This window comes from Poromitra crassiceps, assembly GCF_964638095.1.
Source record: "Poromitra crassiceps genome assembly, chromosome: 1".
NCBI lineage: Eukaryota > Metazoa > Chordata > Actinopteri > Beryciformes > Melamphaidae > Poromitra > Poromitra crassiceps.
In genome coordinates, this window is record NC_139623.1 from 68,072,398 (window position 1) to 68,087,904 (window position 15,507).

At 44.3% G+C, this 15,507-nt stretch overlaps 1 protein-coding gene across 1 annotated transcript in view; it reads right to left on the bottom strand.

The window, feature by feature from the left end:
• Positions 1–15,507, bottom strand: part of LOC310782492 (neurobeachin-like) — a gene marked incomplete at its 5' end in the record, with an annotated part of 447,634 nt that overhangs the window by 51,761 nt on the left and 380,366 nt on the right. The window contains 5 exons of the mRNA XM_083643165.1: positions 5,296–5,462; positions 7,036–7,144; positions 7,582–7,646; positions 11,628–11,689; positions 12,722–12,855. Coding sequence (XP_083499291.1) covers positions 5,296–5,462; positions 7,036–7,144; positions 7,582–7,646; positions 11,628–11,689; positions 12,722–12,855 — 537 coding nt within the window. The remainder of the gene's footprint in view (positions 1–5,295; positions 5,463–7,035; positions 7,145–7,581; positions 7,647–11,627; positions 11,690–12,721; positions 12,856–15,507) is intronic.

The following is a 15,507-nucleotide window of genomic DNA, read 5'->3' on the forward strand; positions in this document are numbered from 1 at the left end:
CACACACACACACAGAGAGAGAGTTCTGTCCACAGCTGCTGCTGGATCGCACCTCTTCCCAGGGAATACTACTGATCGCCCCGCAAATTAGCATAGGAGGGGAGAACACCAAACTGGTCTGAGATCAGCGTCTAGCCTCCTCTGCCTCTGCAGCGTTTTCCTCCTCTCGTTCGGGCTGGGACGAATGCTGCGACACAGGAACGGGGTCGGCTTGGCTTTGGGACCAGGCGCTGGAACCGGATCGATCATGTTGGTTTGACTTCCGCAAACAACTCAATCCAGGTTCGCCCTGCAGCAGAGGCGACCAGCGCAGCGCGCCGAGGGGTGTTTCAATGGCGTTTCTCCTCTATGCAACAGGCAGCGTTTCTCCGTTTTCTCCTCCTCTTCCATTTCAAAACAACAGCTGCGGTATGTGTTTGATAACGTGTTGTCGGCTAGTCTTTGAGGCTAGGGACCTAATAACATGTCACAGGCTGGGGAAGTCTTTGAACTACGCGCTGTACTAATAAAAACAAAAACACGTCAAACACGTCATTGGCGGGGAGGGCTATTTCTGATAACACGTCAAAGACGTCTTTGGCGGTGAATGAGTTAAGATGATTCATATCTAGGCTACTCCTGCATTTTGCAGCTGCAACTGTGTTGCTTTTGGCCTGTATGATGTGATTGAACTTCATATTTCCAGCATCATTATGAAATATGGAGATATGCGACTCTGCTGACAATAGCCTATATACAGTATGTGACCACAAAATAGGCTAGTTTTATCAATGAAAACTATGCCCGCATCGTCTCAATTCAGTTCAGCAGTTTTCTCTTTTATATTAGGATATCATTATTTTATATATGAATTATTCGATCAGTGCAACCACACACATAATGAGTGATAGAGATCATTATTCATTGAGCATGCGTTTCTAAATCTATGGTCTAAATAGGCTTACAGATTGTGGAAATTTATAGACTGAGATTACACATTTACATTTACACTCGCAAAAAGCTGCTGTAGGAGACAGAAACCGCTGATCAAAGTAAATCAAATGACTGATGTGAATACAAGCGGCAGCTTTAGACAGTCTATTTAGCAGACTATATCCAACGCGGATTTTCATTCTGACACATTAAATATCCGCTAAAAACTCTGATCATTGAATGAGGAAATGGGTGTGCCTGCCGTGTCAACTCAGCTGTTCATGATGTGATTGGCTAGCGCACCTCTTTCGCGTGGACGCGCGCCTGTGCACGAGCGAAAAACGTGCGCGTGCACAGGCAGATCCCAGATAAATCCAGCTTCAGTTATTGAGTAGAAAACCAGCGTCGTAGTATGGTTAAATTAGATAGCTTTGATCCTGTTCAGTCAAACCAGATCAAAGTGACAGATCGCGGATCTGTTAAGATAGCTTCGTAGTATAGGGTACAGATCAAGGGGACAGATCCTGGATCTGTTTATCTCCATTCGTGGTACAGGCCCCAGGAGAGAGAGTGGGAGATGTGGGTTCTCTGTTTTCCTCTGTTCTGTCACGGCACATTGCTCCTCAGAAGCTGTCACATGACTCTCTTCTAAAATCCTTTGGGGGATAAATAATGTTTACAAATCATAAATCCAGTATACTTCTCTTCTGTTAAGAATTTCATCAATATTTCCACCTCTCTCTGATGATGAGTCAACGACGAGTCATTGAAATGTGCTGCTATGAGGTCATCCCTGTCACTTATTCTCTGTTTCAACAGACGTGACGTTTTATCCACATAGGCATTTTGATCATATCAATTAAATGAGAAGTGGAACATGTGATGACATCATTGATCAACTACTTTTTCCCTGTATGAGGATGACAAAAGTACTTTCCTTTGACCGTATTATTACATTGGGCACATCCTCTGCATTTGTAGCAGCCAATTGGAAGAGGTTTTAGAATCAAATGACTCCCTGGTATAAAAAGGAAGCTCTTGCCTTGGACAAGGGATAGTACTCTACTCAGCTGAGTGAGTTTAACTAAACTCTTCCAACTGTGAGATGAACAGTAATTCACTCTGAATAAATAGAGAAATAAGCGACAAATGGTGAATGACCTATGCACCCCCAAGAGCCGAAGGGGTTAACTAAATCAAGAGATGAGCAGTAGCAGTTAGCCGCCATTCAAGCTGTTGCAAGTGTGATTGAAGATCATCTCAATGATCGTAATGCCACTGTGAGAAATATGAAGTGGGCCAGAGCACTTCAGATGTAACCTGACATTATTAACTGGGCCAGAGCACTTCAGATGTAACCTGACATTGTAAATCTCGCGAGAGAATCCAGCTTGCTTGCAAGGTTACTTCAGATGCAGTTTAACAATTATTTTGTTTATATCTGAGTGCAAAAAGTGTTTATTAACAGCCTGCAGGTTGAAACAGCAGTTTATCAGAATCATCTCTAGGAGTGGCAAGACCTGATCCTCAGATCAGTCTGCTAGCCTGGAGGCAACCCTGGACAAGCAATCTTTGATTATCTGTGTGTGTGTGTGTGTGTGTGGGGGGGGGGGGGGGGGGGGGGGGGGGCATGCCAATGTCCATGGTCCCCACGCATGGCTTCAATAAATGCATTCCACGCCGTAATCTTTTCTACTTTAGCGCCGTGCATGTTTATTGATTTATTAATTTCCTTTTCAGCACTGATGATATCTGCAGTCCAAATTAGGGATGGCACGATACCACTTTTTCCATATCCGATCCGATACCGATACCACAACCTTGAGTATCTGCTGATACCGATATCAATCCGATCCGATCTTTTCCCTCGCTTATACAACTAAGCTGATAATAATATATTTACCAATGCACTTTGCTTAACCCAGCCATCTAAACATCATGTTCAATCTGTGGAACAATATTTATTCCCTAAATGAAGAAATAGGCTATAGCCCAGAACATACTCAGTAATGCACTAGTGCTGCTTCTTTTTAAGCCTTCTCTCTCTCTCTCACACACACACACACACACACACACACACACGCACACACACGTTCCTTGTTACAACTGTCCCTCGTCTCCCCTACTTGTGTGAAACACGGGGAGGGGAATTTATGCATCACACACACACACACGCACACACACACACGTTGTTACAACTGTCCCTCGTCTCCCCTACTTGTGTGAAACACGGGGGAGGGGAATTTACGCATCAAGGTGTTTGTAAACAGGTTCACACGTGCTAATCTAGTTTTATTTGGCATTTTCAAGGAAGATGCAGACTTTTTTGGATTCATTATAATTAAGGACTAAAACATCTGCGGGAGGAGAGGACTTTATGATCGCTGCTGCACGAGGCAAGTGGCAACTTATTGGTGTTCATTAGGATTTATTTTGAATAGCGTCAATCTGCCGCTTCGTTATGCAGAAAGTGCGTAGACTTGACTTCACTTCTAGATGGGAATGGTAACGTATTGATCGTGATACTCTGGTGTGTTTATGCTGCGGAATTGACTGTGGCTGGCAGTGTGTTTTGTGGCTCTCACCGTTGCTGCTGTCGGGTTGTGTGTGATACAGCGACCTTGTATCAGGCAGTCTGCAGTGTTGAAGTTTCCAATGCTTAAAAACATTCGGCTGTTTCTCTTCCTTGATAAACACAGCTGACATGACAACCAGGGTGGGAATTTCGAAATTTTTAGGGGCGTGGCCATCTGGCCTTTGGCATCACAAATGTTTTTAGGGCACAAGGCCACATGCCAGTGCACAAAGGCAATTGCTCTATAGACCTTATTCACTAACCCTGGACGGAACCATATTGTTGACATACCGTCCTGCGCGCACACAGCGCTGCAGCTGACAACTAGTAACAGCCTTATTGTCGTTTCTGTTCCATTACAAAATAGCGATGGTAATGACAGCAATAAAAACCCCACAGTTGTTATTTGTATGCTGCCGACGGCAGCCGTTAATGCCTGTAATAAATAAACAAAAGAAGGAGGTGAACAGACTTTGCTGTGAGGAGCTGTCAGAAAGTTTCACCTGTCTCAACTATCCACACATCTCCTGTGCTGCTGACGTATCCCCAGTCTCGTTCCCTTCACGTCTGAGGACGGTAGAGATAGAAACAAACCACGGGGACTTTATTGCTGTCATTACTACAGCCTAACGCAGGTCACCATCCGAACACAATTGGAACGATACAGGTAACGCTCACAGCGGCTAGCTTCCTATAAACGCTGCTCCTCATAGGCTGTCACTTGAGAGCTGCTGCGTTATGTCGACAATATGGCGGCGGTGGGCGTGCCCGTACGTGAGTGACGTCAATCGAATAACGTCTATTGACACTGTGAAGAGTGATTTTTCGGAAATGTGTGTTAAAATGATTCAATGACACATCCTTTGCATAGAGCAGGCTACATTAAACTGAGACCACTGATGCTTTTAAAGTAACTGACAGTAGCAGGCTGGCAGCAGGGCACTGCCAAGGTGGCCTTAGGGATCTCAGGGCATCACGGCCAGAGGGAGGGGCAACACAGGCCATGGCCTGATGGCCTCCGTGTCATTCCCACCCTGATGACAACACAGTGCAGCAGGTCTCACTAACTGTTCACATGCTGCGGTGCTGCATTGCGACAGTGCGTTGCTCAAAGTGACAATGTGATAGTTAGACTAATGGATCGGATCAGATTCTACTTATTTTCCCCCTCAAATATCCGATCCAGTGTTTTTGGCTGGATCGGCACCGATACCGATACAGAGTATCGGATCGGACCATCCCTAGTCCAAATAGACAAGTTTAAATCGATGTTCTGTGATGTGGGATCTGGGTATGTTGAGTCCAAAATAGAGGTTAAACTTTTTGTTTTTGTTAATAATATGAAATGGTTAATATTTGGGTGTAGATCAGGAGGCTGTTGATACTATAGAGTCATAGCAGATTAAATGAGACAGTGGTACTGGATGCTGGAAGCTTATTTAGTTTAGATATTTGCACAAAAAGCATTAACAAAATAGAGAAAGACGAGGACAATGTAAAGATTGTGGAGGTGAGATAAAAGAGGTCCAGGTCCTAAAAATAATATCTTCAACATTTTAGAAGAGGGAAATTGTGGGGAGGTGTGAAGGTGTCATTGTCCAAATTCACCAAAACATCCCTGATGGGAGATGCAGCAAATTGCCAAGAAGTCCGAGCGGGTTTCTACGAAAGCACTCCCCCCAGATTATGGCTGAAGTGGCATCAGATACTGTGTCATGGAAATTTCACAATGAGCCTGATTAACATATTGCCGCATACCTCATGACCGAGTATAATTTGATACACTGCTCCTGGCGCTGCCCACTCACCTCTGTGACATTGTCCCCCATGCTCCATGCTTATTGGTCAGGATGTTGAGGATCTTCTGTTTCAGTTGGTTGGCGGTCACATGATCTCTGTGCTTGGCGGCGCTGATGAGGTGATCGCACATTTTCTCCTCCTCCCGTCGGTCGGCAGCGTACTGGGCACAGTTAGACTGGAGGAGAGAGGAAGAGGACAACAGAGCAGAGAGTGGGACAGATCAGGATTGTGAGAAACCAAAGAGTGAAATAGAGAGAGATGAGCAGATAGTAAGAGATGACGAGAGACAATATATGGTATGCCAATGAAACCTTCAGATGAAGAACCATATACATTTGTTTTAGGTTTTCAGAGCCATGTTAAGCCAGCAACCCTGTTGGCTGAAATGTTTTATATCTTGTATGTTTTTTCACCCAACGGCTTGATTTATGACAGGGGTTCCCTGTACCAGCGCTGAAAAAAATATGAATGGCGGTGAAAGGAGAATAAGGTTACTTTTTTTGATCCCGTTTGAATTGTGCTACGGGGGGGCAACGTACATTTTGTCAATTTAAAACATAACTTTGCATGTAAAGAAAGTCGCAGTTTGTCGTCAAACTGAAACGTAGGGGCAAGGGCGCGGGAAGCTGGGTGTGGTGGGTGCTGCAGCACCCCCTGGTGGCAAGAGACCTTCGGTCGCCGCCAAATTTTCCCGCCCAATGTTGAATCGGTGGCTACGGCCTTGCAGCACCCCCTACCTAAAAGTACTTCCAGCACCACTGTGTAGGGGCATGTCGCCGGTCTTCAGCTTTGCCGGTAGAGAAAGTGACGTCACTTAGGCATGTAGTCTTTCTGATTTATAACTTATAGTGCAACAGTTTGACGACAAACTGCAACTTTCTTGACATGCCAAGTTATGTTTTAAATTTACAAAATTAACGTTGGCACCCCGTGGCACAATTCAAATGGGATAAAAAAAGTAACGTTATTCTCCGTTCACCGCCATTCATATTTTTTCAGCGCTGGTACAGGGAGAAAAGCAGGAAGTGACGTTCGCTTTGCCTCTCTATAGAGCAGGCGAGGCCACGCAGCAGTCGAGCTGCGGATGAGGCCGCGCAGCAGCCGAGCCTAGGGTTTTCGGCCCTGAAGCGGCCGATACCCTAGTAATAAAAAAAATTGCAATGCTCCGGCGGACCACCAGGCAGAGCCAGTTTGGGAACCAATGAGCAGGGTGGCACAGTGGTAGTGCTGTCGCCTCACAGCAAGAAGATCCTGGGTTCGATTCCCGCCTGGGACACTGTGGGCGCTGAGGGTATGTCCCCATTCCCATGTCCTCAGTGCCTACAGCCCAGGTGGGGTCGTCAAAAAGGGCCTTTCTGTGTGGAGTTTGCATGTTCTCCCCATGCTCCCCTGGGGTTTCCCCCCCCCCACTAAAAAAAAACAAAAAAACAACAACAATGATTTATGAAGAAAGAAAAGGTCCAGATAGTGCTCGGAAGTCCAACCAGGTCTGATGAAGGTGCTCTTTGGTGGGTTCAACAAAAAGTTCAAAAAAGAAAGGTCCAAAGCACTCTTCTGCAAAAAGTAAAAAACATTTTTTGAGATGGCTATTTCTTTGTGAAATATTTAAAAACATAGCTAGTGCATGTTTTAACCCACGCGTAGCGACACATACAGCCTTCTTCAGGGTGTAGCTCTCAGCACACAGTTTCTCCTACTTGAGTTATGAGGTACTTCATGACACAACAGAAGTGACGACATGTGTGTACCTCAAATTCAGCGTGTTTGTGTACATCCTCTGCCCTCTGTCTGTTGAGGATGAACTCTGCTTCGTTGGCAACGCGCACAATATGGTCCTTCATGGCGTGGCACAGAAGTCTGGTAAAGGAGGGAGAAACCAGAGCATTGGCAAGTGAACAGAGAACAAACACCAAAGGCATTGAAACAGAATCGCACAAAACTGCTGTAGTCTCTATTATTAGTCTCTAATGATTAGACTTCCTACTAAAGACACATTGCACTGTGCACTTATGCCCGCCAGGCTCTCATTCTAGCTTGATTAAACCCACTGATAACAGTATATAGACCCTTCTCACGGGGGCCATTTTGTGTCGAAAAGGCAGAGTAAACACAGGTGCAAGCAAAACACTAATGAGGGTTTCAAACTTCCATGATTGGAATTTGGAAACCCTCATTAGTGTTTTGCTTGCACCTGTGTTTATTCTGCCTTTTCGACACAAAATGCCCCCCGTGAAAAGGGTCTATTGGTGCTAATGTGTGACAGGCACTGTGCTCAGGAAGGGGAGAGGCATTACCTTCCCTCATTGATGAGCTCAATGAAGGCCAATCCAGCGTTCTTCTGAATGGAGTTTTGCCACTCCTAAAGGTAGAAAAGACATCCACATTATTCATGTTCAACTGGGCTTAAGGGATGGGGAGGGAGAGGGGCTGTGATCAACACATTACAATGTCAGTTGTATACAGTACAGGGTTTAACATGGCCTGATTTGAGCAGAAATACTGTCTCATCATGTAATGACTTTTTGTGTTCACCCACATTCATACATCTGAACCCTGCCCAAAACACCACACAAAAGTTGGCTCAAAGCTGCTGTTCATGCTAAAGATATCAAGATGAGGAAAACAGCACAGACAGAGGGGATTAGGAGCTTTCTAAGTGAAATTGCACCCGTGTGAGTGTATGCGAGTGTTTTAAGTGTGTGTGTGTGTGTGTGTGTGTGTGTGTGTGTGTGTGTGTGTGTGTGTGTGTGTTCATGCATATGAGACTCCAGGCTTCTAAGCAGGCTAAGAGCATTGCTGAAAGCTCCATTAGCTGGTTTTGAGGGATACGTGGGAGCGTCTCCGGTTACCTCCCCTCATCCGGAGGATCAATATCTGGGCTAAGGTTTGCTCTCCCGGGCCCCTAATGGCAGGCGAGGCCGGAGCCAGGGGTAATACTATACATGCTGACGGGCAGCCAGGCAGGAGAGCAGAGGGGAGGGAGTGGTGAGAGGGAAGGGCACTGTGGAGCGGTGGTAGAAGATGAAAGAAGCTGCTGTCACTGAAACACTGAGTCCAAATGGATCTAGGAGAGCAGAAGAGCAGAGGTGTCTGACAGTAGACATGAAGATGCAGCAGAACGGGAGAACATACTAGGGGGGGAAAGAAAGCAGAAAAGTGCAGCAAATAGGAGAGGAGGCCGTTAAGGAAGTTGAAGGAAGGTTGAGAGGGTGTGAGGACTGAAGACATGGGAATAGCTCCTCCATGGACGAGAGCACTTAAAGATGGCCGGCATCCAACAAAACGACAACACGGAGAATAGTTGCTTGAAAAGGGGAACAAAAAAAATCAAATATAAAAGAAGTCTTAATCTACACCGCAAGGAGAACGCTCTGTAATGTAAGTACCTCTCTCTGTTTTCAGTCTATTGAGTGAGTCTAAGCTCTAAGGGGATAAAGAATAGTTGTGCTCTTGGCCAAAAAATAGATGAGCCGTATTATATGAAAATTATATTTAGTTGTGATAAAAAACAGCATTTGTGACCAGTTTAGTTTTCAAACGTAAAATCCAACATATGTCAAGTTCACGAGGATATGATTGATACTAAAGATGCTGTTTGTGTGTAGCTTGATGTTGACTTGGGAAAACGATGATGTGATGAAGCATATGACCTTATATTATGTTTCATCTGCAATGCGCTCATTGCAGAATCAACCATGATGGCTGCCTCACCGCTTTTTGACTGGACATTTAAGATGATTGTACCTGGACCACAGCAGCTAATGGGGATCCTTTAATAAACAATACATAATTATATATATAGTTTCAGGTACAGCACAGCAGTTCAGTGGAACAATCTACCAAGGGACAGAAAAGCAAGTACTACTGTGACCAGTTTTAAAAGAGCCCTAAAATACTGGCTCCATAGAAATGCACTTTACATTACTGGCTTCATGGCAATGCACTTTACATTTATTTTATAGCCTTTTTATTTCTTTTAGTCTTTTTACAAGTGATACATTGCCCTGCTGCTATTTGCTTGATCTGCTGCTATTTATTTTATCTTGAGTTCTCTCTCCGCTGTTTTATGTTTCTTTTAAATTGTTTTAAAGGCCCATTCCGTTGGTTTTGGCGAGAAATAAATGTGCACAAAGTGTTTATTATTGGCACTGAGTGAATGCGCCTTGACGTCACTTAAAAATGCCGACCAGGGGCGTTTCTCTCAGACCAGCCGTTCAGAAGATACATTGGAAAACCTGTTTCGAAGTGGAGAGCATCTCCCGCCACAGCTAGAGGATGTGACGTCTCGCGCGTTCACGTCGAGCTTGTCTCTTGTCCTAGACGCTAACAGGAAATGGCTGAAGTAGCTTTTAACATTACGCTCGTCGCTAGCTGCTAGCTAAAGGAAACAACAAAACACAGACTCCAGAAAAAGTCCAGACTAAATAAATAAATATTTATCTAATGAAGCCCGTCTGGCCAGACAGCAGCAATGTGACCGACATCGGGGGGAAACTAGAGTCAGGACTGTGTTTTCGGTTCATGAAGGGAACTTGCTGCTTGTAGCTACTGTAATGTGGTTTTGACCAGATAACGTTAGCTGCTTGCTAATGGATTTTCAAGATTCAAGATTTGTACTGTCACTCCGTAGTACAAGTATCTGACCACCTGGTCAGAAACTCTGCTAACATTACCGTCTTGTGTGAAGTAATGCAACCCTAACGTTACTACCGTTATGCTTATGGTCATGGAACATTATTGTTTGACTGCATTTAGCTGCGGTGGTGATTCGTTAGCTTGATGCTATACGCGGCTAACTAATAGATTTAGCTATATTTATAGAAATTACCACCAGCCCCACTAATAACGTTACTGTCTTGTGTTGATAATGAATCTAACAGTCGGAAATATGCCTAACGTTAGCCTACTGTCTGTTATGCTTACGGTACATTGTTTGACGGTAGGCTACCGTACATACAGGGGGAGAAGGCTATTTCCTGGCTTGTGCTAACATGAGTATCCGCAGCCAGCAGGCTCTGACTGCAGTGGGACTGCACATACTAGTAATGTTAGCTTGATGCTAATCGCGGCTAACTAATATTAATTTACATTTATAGAAATTACCACCAGCCCCACTAATAACGTTACCGTCTTGTGTGGATAATGAATTTAACAGTCCTAAATATGCCTAACGTTACTGTTATGCTTATGAAACATTGTTTGATTGTTCAGTTTGGTCAACTCCAGGCATTACACGGTACCGTACATACAGGGGGAGCAGGCTATTTCCTTGCTTTTGCTAACATGAGTATCGACTTGCCCGCAGCCAACGCAAGCCAAAACACGGCCAAACATGCCACAATAACGTCCCCTAATTCATCCAGAATCCTTCCTGGGCATCTCGAGGCTGATCTGACCGATAAATTGTCCAGGTTGCCGTTTTCAAGTGGCTTTTATGAGTTAACGTTACAAAGCAACGAACAGCTCTGCTGTTGCCAGGCAACTGCTTGTGCGCGTGCGAGTATGGTGCCCGCGCGTCAGCTCGTTCACACGCTGCCTGCAGTTACACTAACGGCCACCGGCGTCAGTAATAGTGAGTTTTGACGGATTGGGCCTTTAAGTGTTTTATGTTTTTTATGCCTCGTCTTACTTCATGTTTTATGTGAGGACCACAATGGAAATAAGCCCTCTGACTTTTTTGTGTTTTTATCCTCGGTGATTGATATATTGTCTGTTCTTTCATTATTATATGTACTGTTGTGTTATTTTATTTGATCACCAAATAAATTCATTCATTCATCATTCATTCAGACATGGGACACAGGTCCTGAGGTGGATTTGAACCCAGGATGCAGCTGTTACATGGCACATGCCTTAGCCACCAGGATGCTGTTACATGGCACATGCCATAGCCACCAGGATGCTGTTACATGGCACATGCCTTAGCCACCAGGATGCTGTTACATGGCACATGCCATAGCCACCAGGATGCTGTTACATGGCACATGCCTTAGCCACCAGGATGCTGTTACATGGCACATGCCTTAGCCACCAGGATGCTGTTACATGCCACATGCCTTAGCCACCAGGATGCTGTTACATGGCACATGCTTTAGCCACCAGGATGCCCTTGAGTGAACTTTCTGTGCAGTGACTCAAACTGAGGGGTCAAACCGGCAAATTATTGTGGTTCTAAAACTCTGATGACCTAGAAACATGAGGTAAAGTCGGATTTATCCAGGCTTTGAGGACTTTGGACAAAGTGGATCATATGTGTGAGAATAGTAGTAGATATATGGATGGATGGATGGATGGTCAGATAAACAGAAAGAGAGAAGAGAAGAGCTGTGAAGTTACCAACCTGAGAACAGAGCAGCATTACGAGCTCCACCACAGACGTACTAGACTTCATACACACCAGGCCTGCAGTACAGAGACAGACAGTACAGTCACAAATCTCTCTCCCTCCCCCCCCCCTCTCTCTCTCTCTCTCTCTCTCTCACACACACACACACACACACACACACACACACACACACACACACACACACACACACACACACAGTCACAAATACAGTATCAAAGAAGCCACTGTAGTCTCAGTTGTGCTGCTGTTGTACAGCAGTCAGAGTCATAGTCTATAAGAAGCATGCCACAGAAAAGACAGGAACAAACAGCAGAGATACAGAGAGAGGGAAAGGAAGGAAGGACAGAGGAGAGGAGGAAAGGAGAGGAGGAAAGAGGACAGTGGAGAGAGGGAGAGATCTGCAGATCAACATAGAGACAGTGGATCACGCAAAACAGGACACCAGGAAGCAGGTGGGCACAGGAAGAAACAGAGCAATCTACATAGTTTAATATCAGTAATACTGATGCTACTACTGTGCATAATCTGCTGTAAAGTTATTTACATTAGCTAGCTAGCTAGCTAATAACGGTGCAAAATATGACACTTCATACCTGGTTGACGAATGAGTGAGGCAGCCAGCTCATAGACACTACTCACATGCCAATAGAGTGCCAAATTCACGCACTCTTCCGGGTTAGGCATACGAACCAAGGGATTTTCCGCCATCCATTTTTCCATAGACATTTCGTAAATATAGATGAATCGCTTACTTTGACGAAGTAAAACTATTTCTATACGCTTTTTACGAAATGTCTATGGAAAAGTGAATGGCGGAAAATCCCTTGGTTCCTATGCCTAACCCGGAAGAGGGGCTGACTTTGGCACTCTATACATACGCTCATTCTCTCACTCTTTCACTCATCTTCTTTCGCTCTCTCTCTCTCTCTCTCTCTCTCTCTCACACACACACACACACACACACACACACACACACACACACACACACACACACACACACACACACACACACGCTGCGGTGAGGGACAGTGAATGGGGAGACTCCACAGAGAGACGCCAGTTAGAGGTAACGGAGCCGTGTACAGCACCTGTACCTTCTATGAGCAGTTCCTGCCCATGGCTACCCAGCAGCGTCCTGGAGAGGAAGGGGGCAAAGTCCACGAAAATCTCCCTCAACAGTGGGGCCACCTTCTCCAGAGCGCGCTCCAGCTTGGTGGTGATGCTGTAGGGGGGAGGAGAGGTGCGGGGAAGGGGGGCAGAGGTTAGGGAGGGGGGATAAGAGTGTAAACGATGAGGGAATAGCAGTGAGTAGTAAGATAGCAGAGTAATGTAGCAGAGCAAGGTAGGGGTATGGTAGTAGAGAATGATAGGAGTATGGTAGTAGAGTAAGGTAGTAGAGTAAAGTAGGAGTATGGTAGTAGAGTAAAGTAGGGGTATGGTAGTAGAGTAAGGTAGTAGAGTAAAGTAGGAGTAAGGCAGTATAGTATGGTCGGAGTAAGGTAGTAGAGTAAGATAGTAAAGTAGGAGTACAGTAGTAGAGTAAAGTAGGAGTAAGGTATTAGAGTACAGTAGGAGTAAGGTAGTAGAGTAAAGTAGGAGTAAGGTAGTCGAGTAAGATAGTAGAGTAAAGTAGGAGTACGGTAGTAGAGTAAGGTAGTAGAGTAAGGTAGGAGTAAGATAGTAGAGTAAAGTAGGAGTATGGTAGTTGAGTAAGGTAGTAAAGTAGGAGTATGGTAGTAGAGTAAAGTAGGAGTAAGGTATTAGAGTACATTAGGAGTAAGGTAGTAGAGTAAGATAGTAGAGTAAAGTAGGAGTAAGGTAGTCGAGTAAGATAGTCAAGTAAAGTAGGAGTAATGTATTAGAGTACAGTAGGAGTAAGGTAGTATAGTAAGATAGTAGAGTAAAGTAAGAGTAAGGTAGTAGAGTAAAGTAGGAGTAAGGTAGTAGAGTAAAGTAGGAGTAAGGTAGTAGAGTAAAGTAGGAGTAAGGTAGTAGAGTGAAGTAGGAGTAAGGCAGTAGAGTAAAGTAGGAGTAAGATAGTAGAGTAAAGTAGGAGTAAGGTAGTAGAGTAAGGTAGTAGAGTAAAGTAGTAGAGTAAAGTAGCAGTAAGGTAGTAGAGTAAAGTAGGAGTAAGGTAGCAGAGTAAAATAGGAGTAAGGCAGTCGAGTAAGATAGTAGAGTAAAGTAGGAGTAAGGTATTAGAGTACAGTAGGAGTAAGGTAGTAGAGTAAGATAGTAGAGTAAAGTAGGAGTAAGGTAGTAGAGTAAGGTAGTAGAGTAAAGTAGGAGTAAGGTAGTAGAGTAAAGTAGGAGTAAGGTATTAGAGTAAAGTAGGAGTAAGGTAGCAGAGTAAAGTAGGAGTAAGGTAGTCGAGTAAGATAGTAGAGTAAAGTAGGAGTAAGGTATTAGAGTAATATAGTAGAGTAAAGTAGGAGTAAAGTAGTAGAGTAAAGTAGGAGTAAGGTAGTAGAGTAAGGTAGTAGAGTAAAGTAGGAGTAAGGTAGTAGAGTAAAGTAGGAGTAAGGTAGTAGAGTAAGGTAGTAGAGTAAAGTAGGAGTAAGGTAGTAGAGTAAGGTAGTAGAGTAAAGTAGGAGTAAGGTAGTAGAGTGATGTAGTAGAGTAAGGTAGTAGAGTAAGGTAGTAGAGTAAAGTAGGAGTAAGGTAGTAGAGCAAAGTAGGAGTAAGGTAGCAGAGTAAAGTAGGAGTAAGGTAGTCGAGTAAGATAGTAGAGTAAAGTAGGAGTAAGGTAGTAGAGTAAAGTAGGAGTAAGGTAGTAGAGTAAAGTAGGAGTAAGGTAGTAGAGGAAGGTAGTAGAGTAAAGTAGGAGTAAGGTAGTAGAGTAAAGTAGGAGTAAGGTAGCAGAGTAAAGTAGGAGTAAGGTAGTCAAGTAAGATAGTAGAGTAAAGTAGGAGTATGGTAGTAGAGTAAAGTAGGAGTAAGGTAGTAGAGTAAGGTAGTAGAGTAAAGTAGGAGTAAGGTAGCAGAAAAGAAAAGGCATTAGAGGGGAAAAGAAAGCAAATTGAGAGGGGTGAGAAAGAAAGAAGGAAGGAATAACATAAGTCAATTCAGTCAATAAAGCAGCATGGACGTGTTACAGAATCCAAAAGGTTGTGCAGCAGCAGAGTACATCAGTTGAAATGATGGTTGGGTATGGAAGCACTATGCCTGGGTTAGTACCGTAATGAAGCTTAATGGCACTATGCAGGTTCAGGGTTAGTACCGTAATGAAGCTTAATGGCACTATGCAGGTTCAGGGCTCTGTAATGAAGCTTAATGGCACTATGCAGGTTCAGGGTTAGTACTGTAATGAAGCTTAACCTGTATGCAGGTTCAGGGTTAGTACTGTAATGAAGCTTAATGGCACTATGCAGGTTCAGGGTTAGTACTGTAATGAAGCTTAATGGCACTATGCAGGTTCAGGGTTAGTACCGTAATGAAGCTTAATGGCACTATGCAGGTTCAGGGTTAGTACCGTAATGAAGCTTAATGGCACTATGCAGGTTCAGGGCTCTGTAATGAAGCTTAATGGCACTATGCAGGTTCAGGGTTAGTACTGTAATGAAGCTTAACCTGTATGCAGGTTCAGGGTTAGTACTGTAATGAAGCTTAATGGCACTATGCAGGTTCAGGGTTAGTACTGTAATGAAGCTTAATGGCACTATGCAGGTTCAGGGTTAGTACTGTAATGAAGCTTAATTGCACTATGCAGGTTCAGGGCTCTGTAATGAAGCTTAATGGCACTATGCAGGTTCAGGGCTCTGTAATGAAGCTTAATGGCACTATGCAGGTTCAGGGCTCTGTAATGAAGCTTAATGGCACTATGCAGGTTCAGGGTTAGTACTGTAATGAAGCTTAATGGCACTATGCAGGTTCA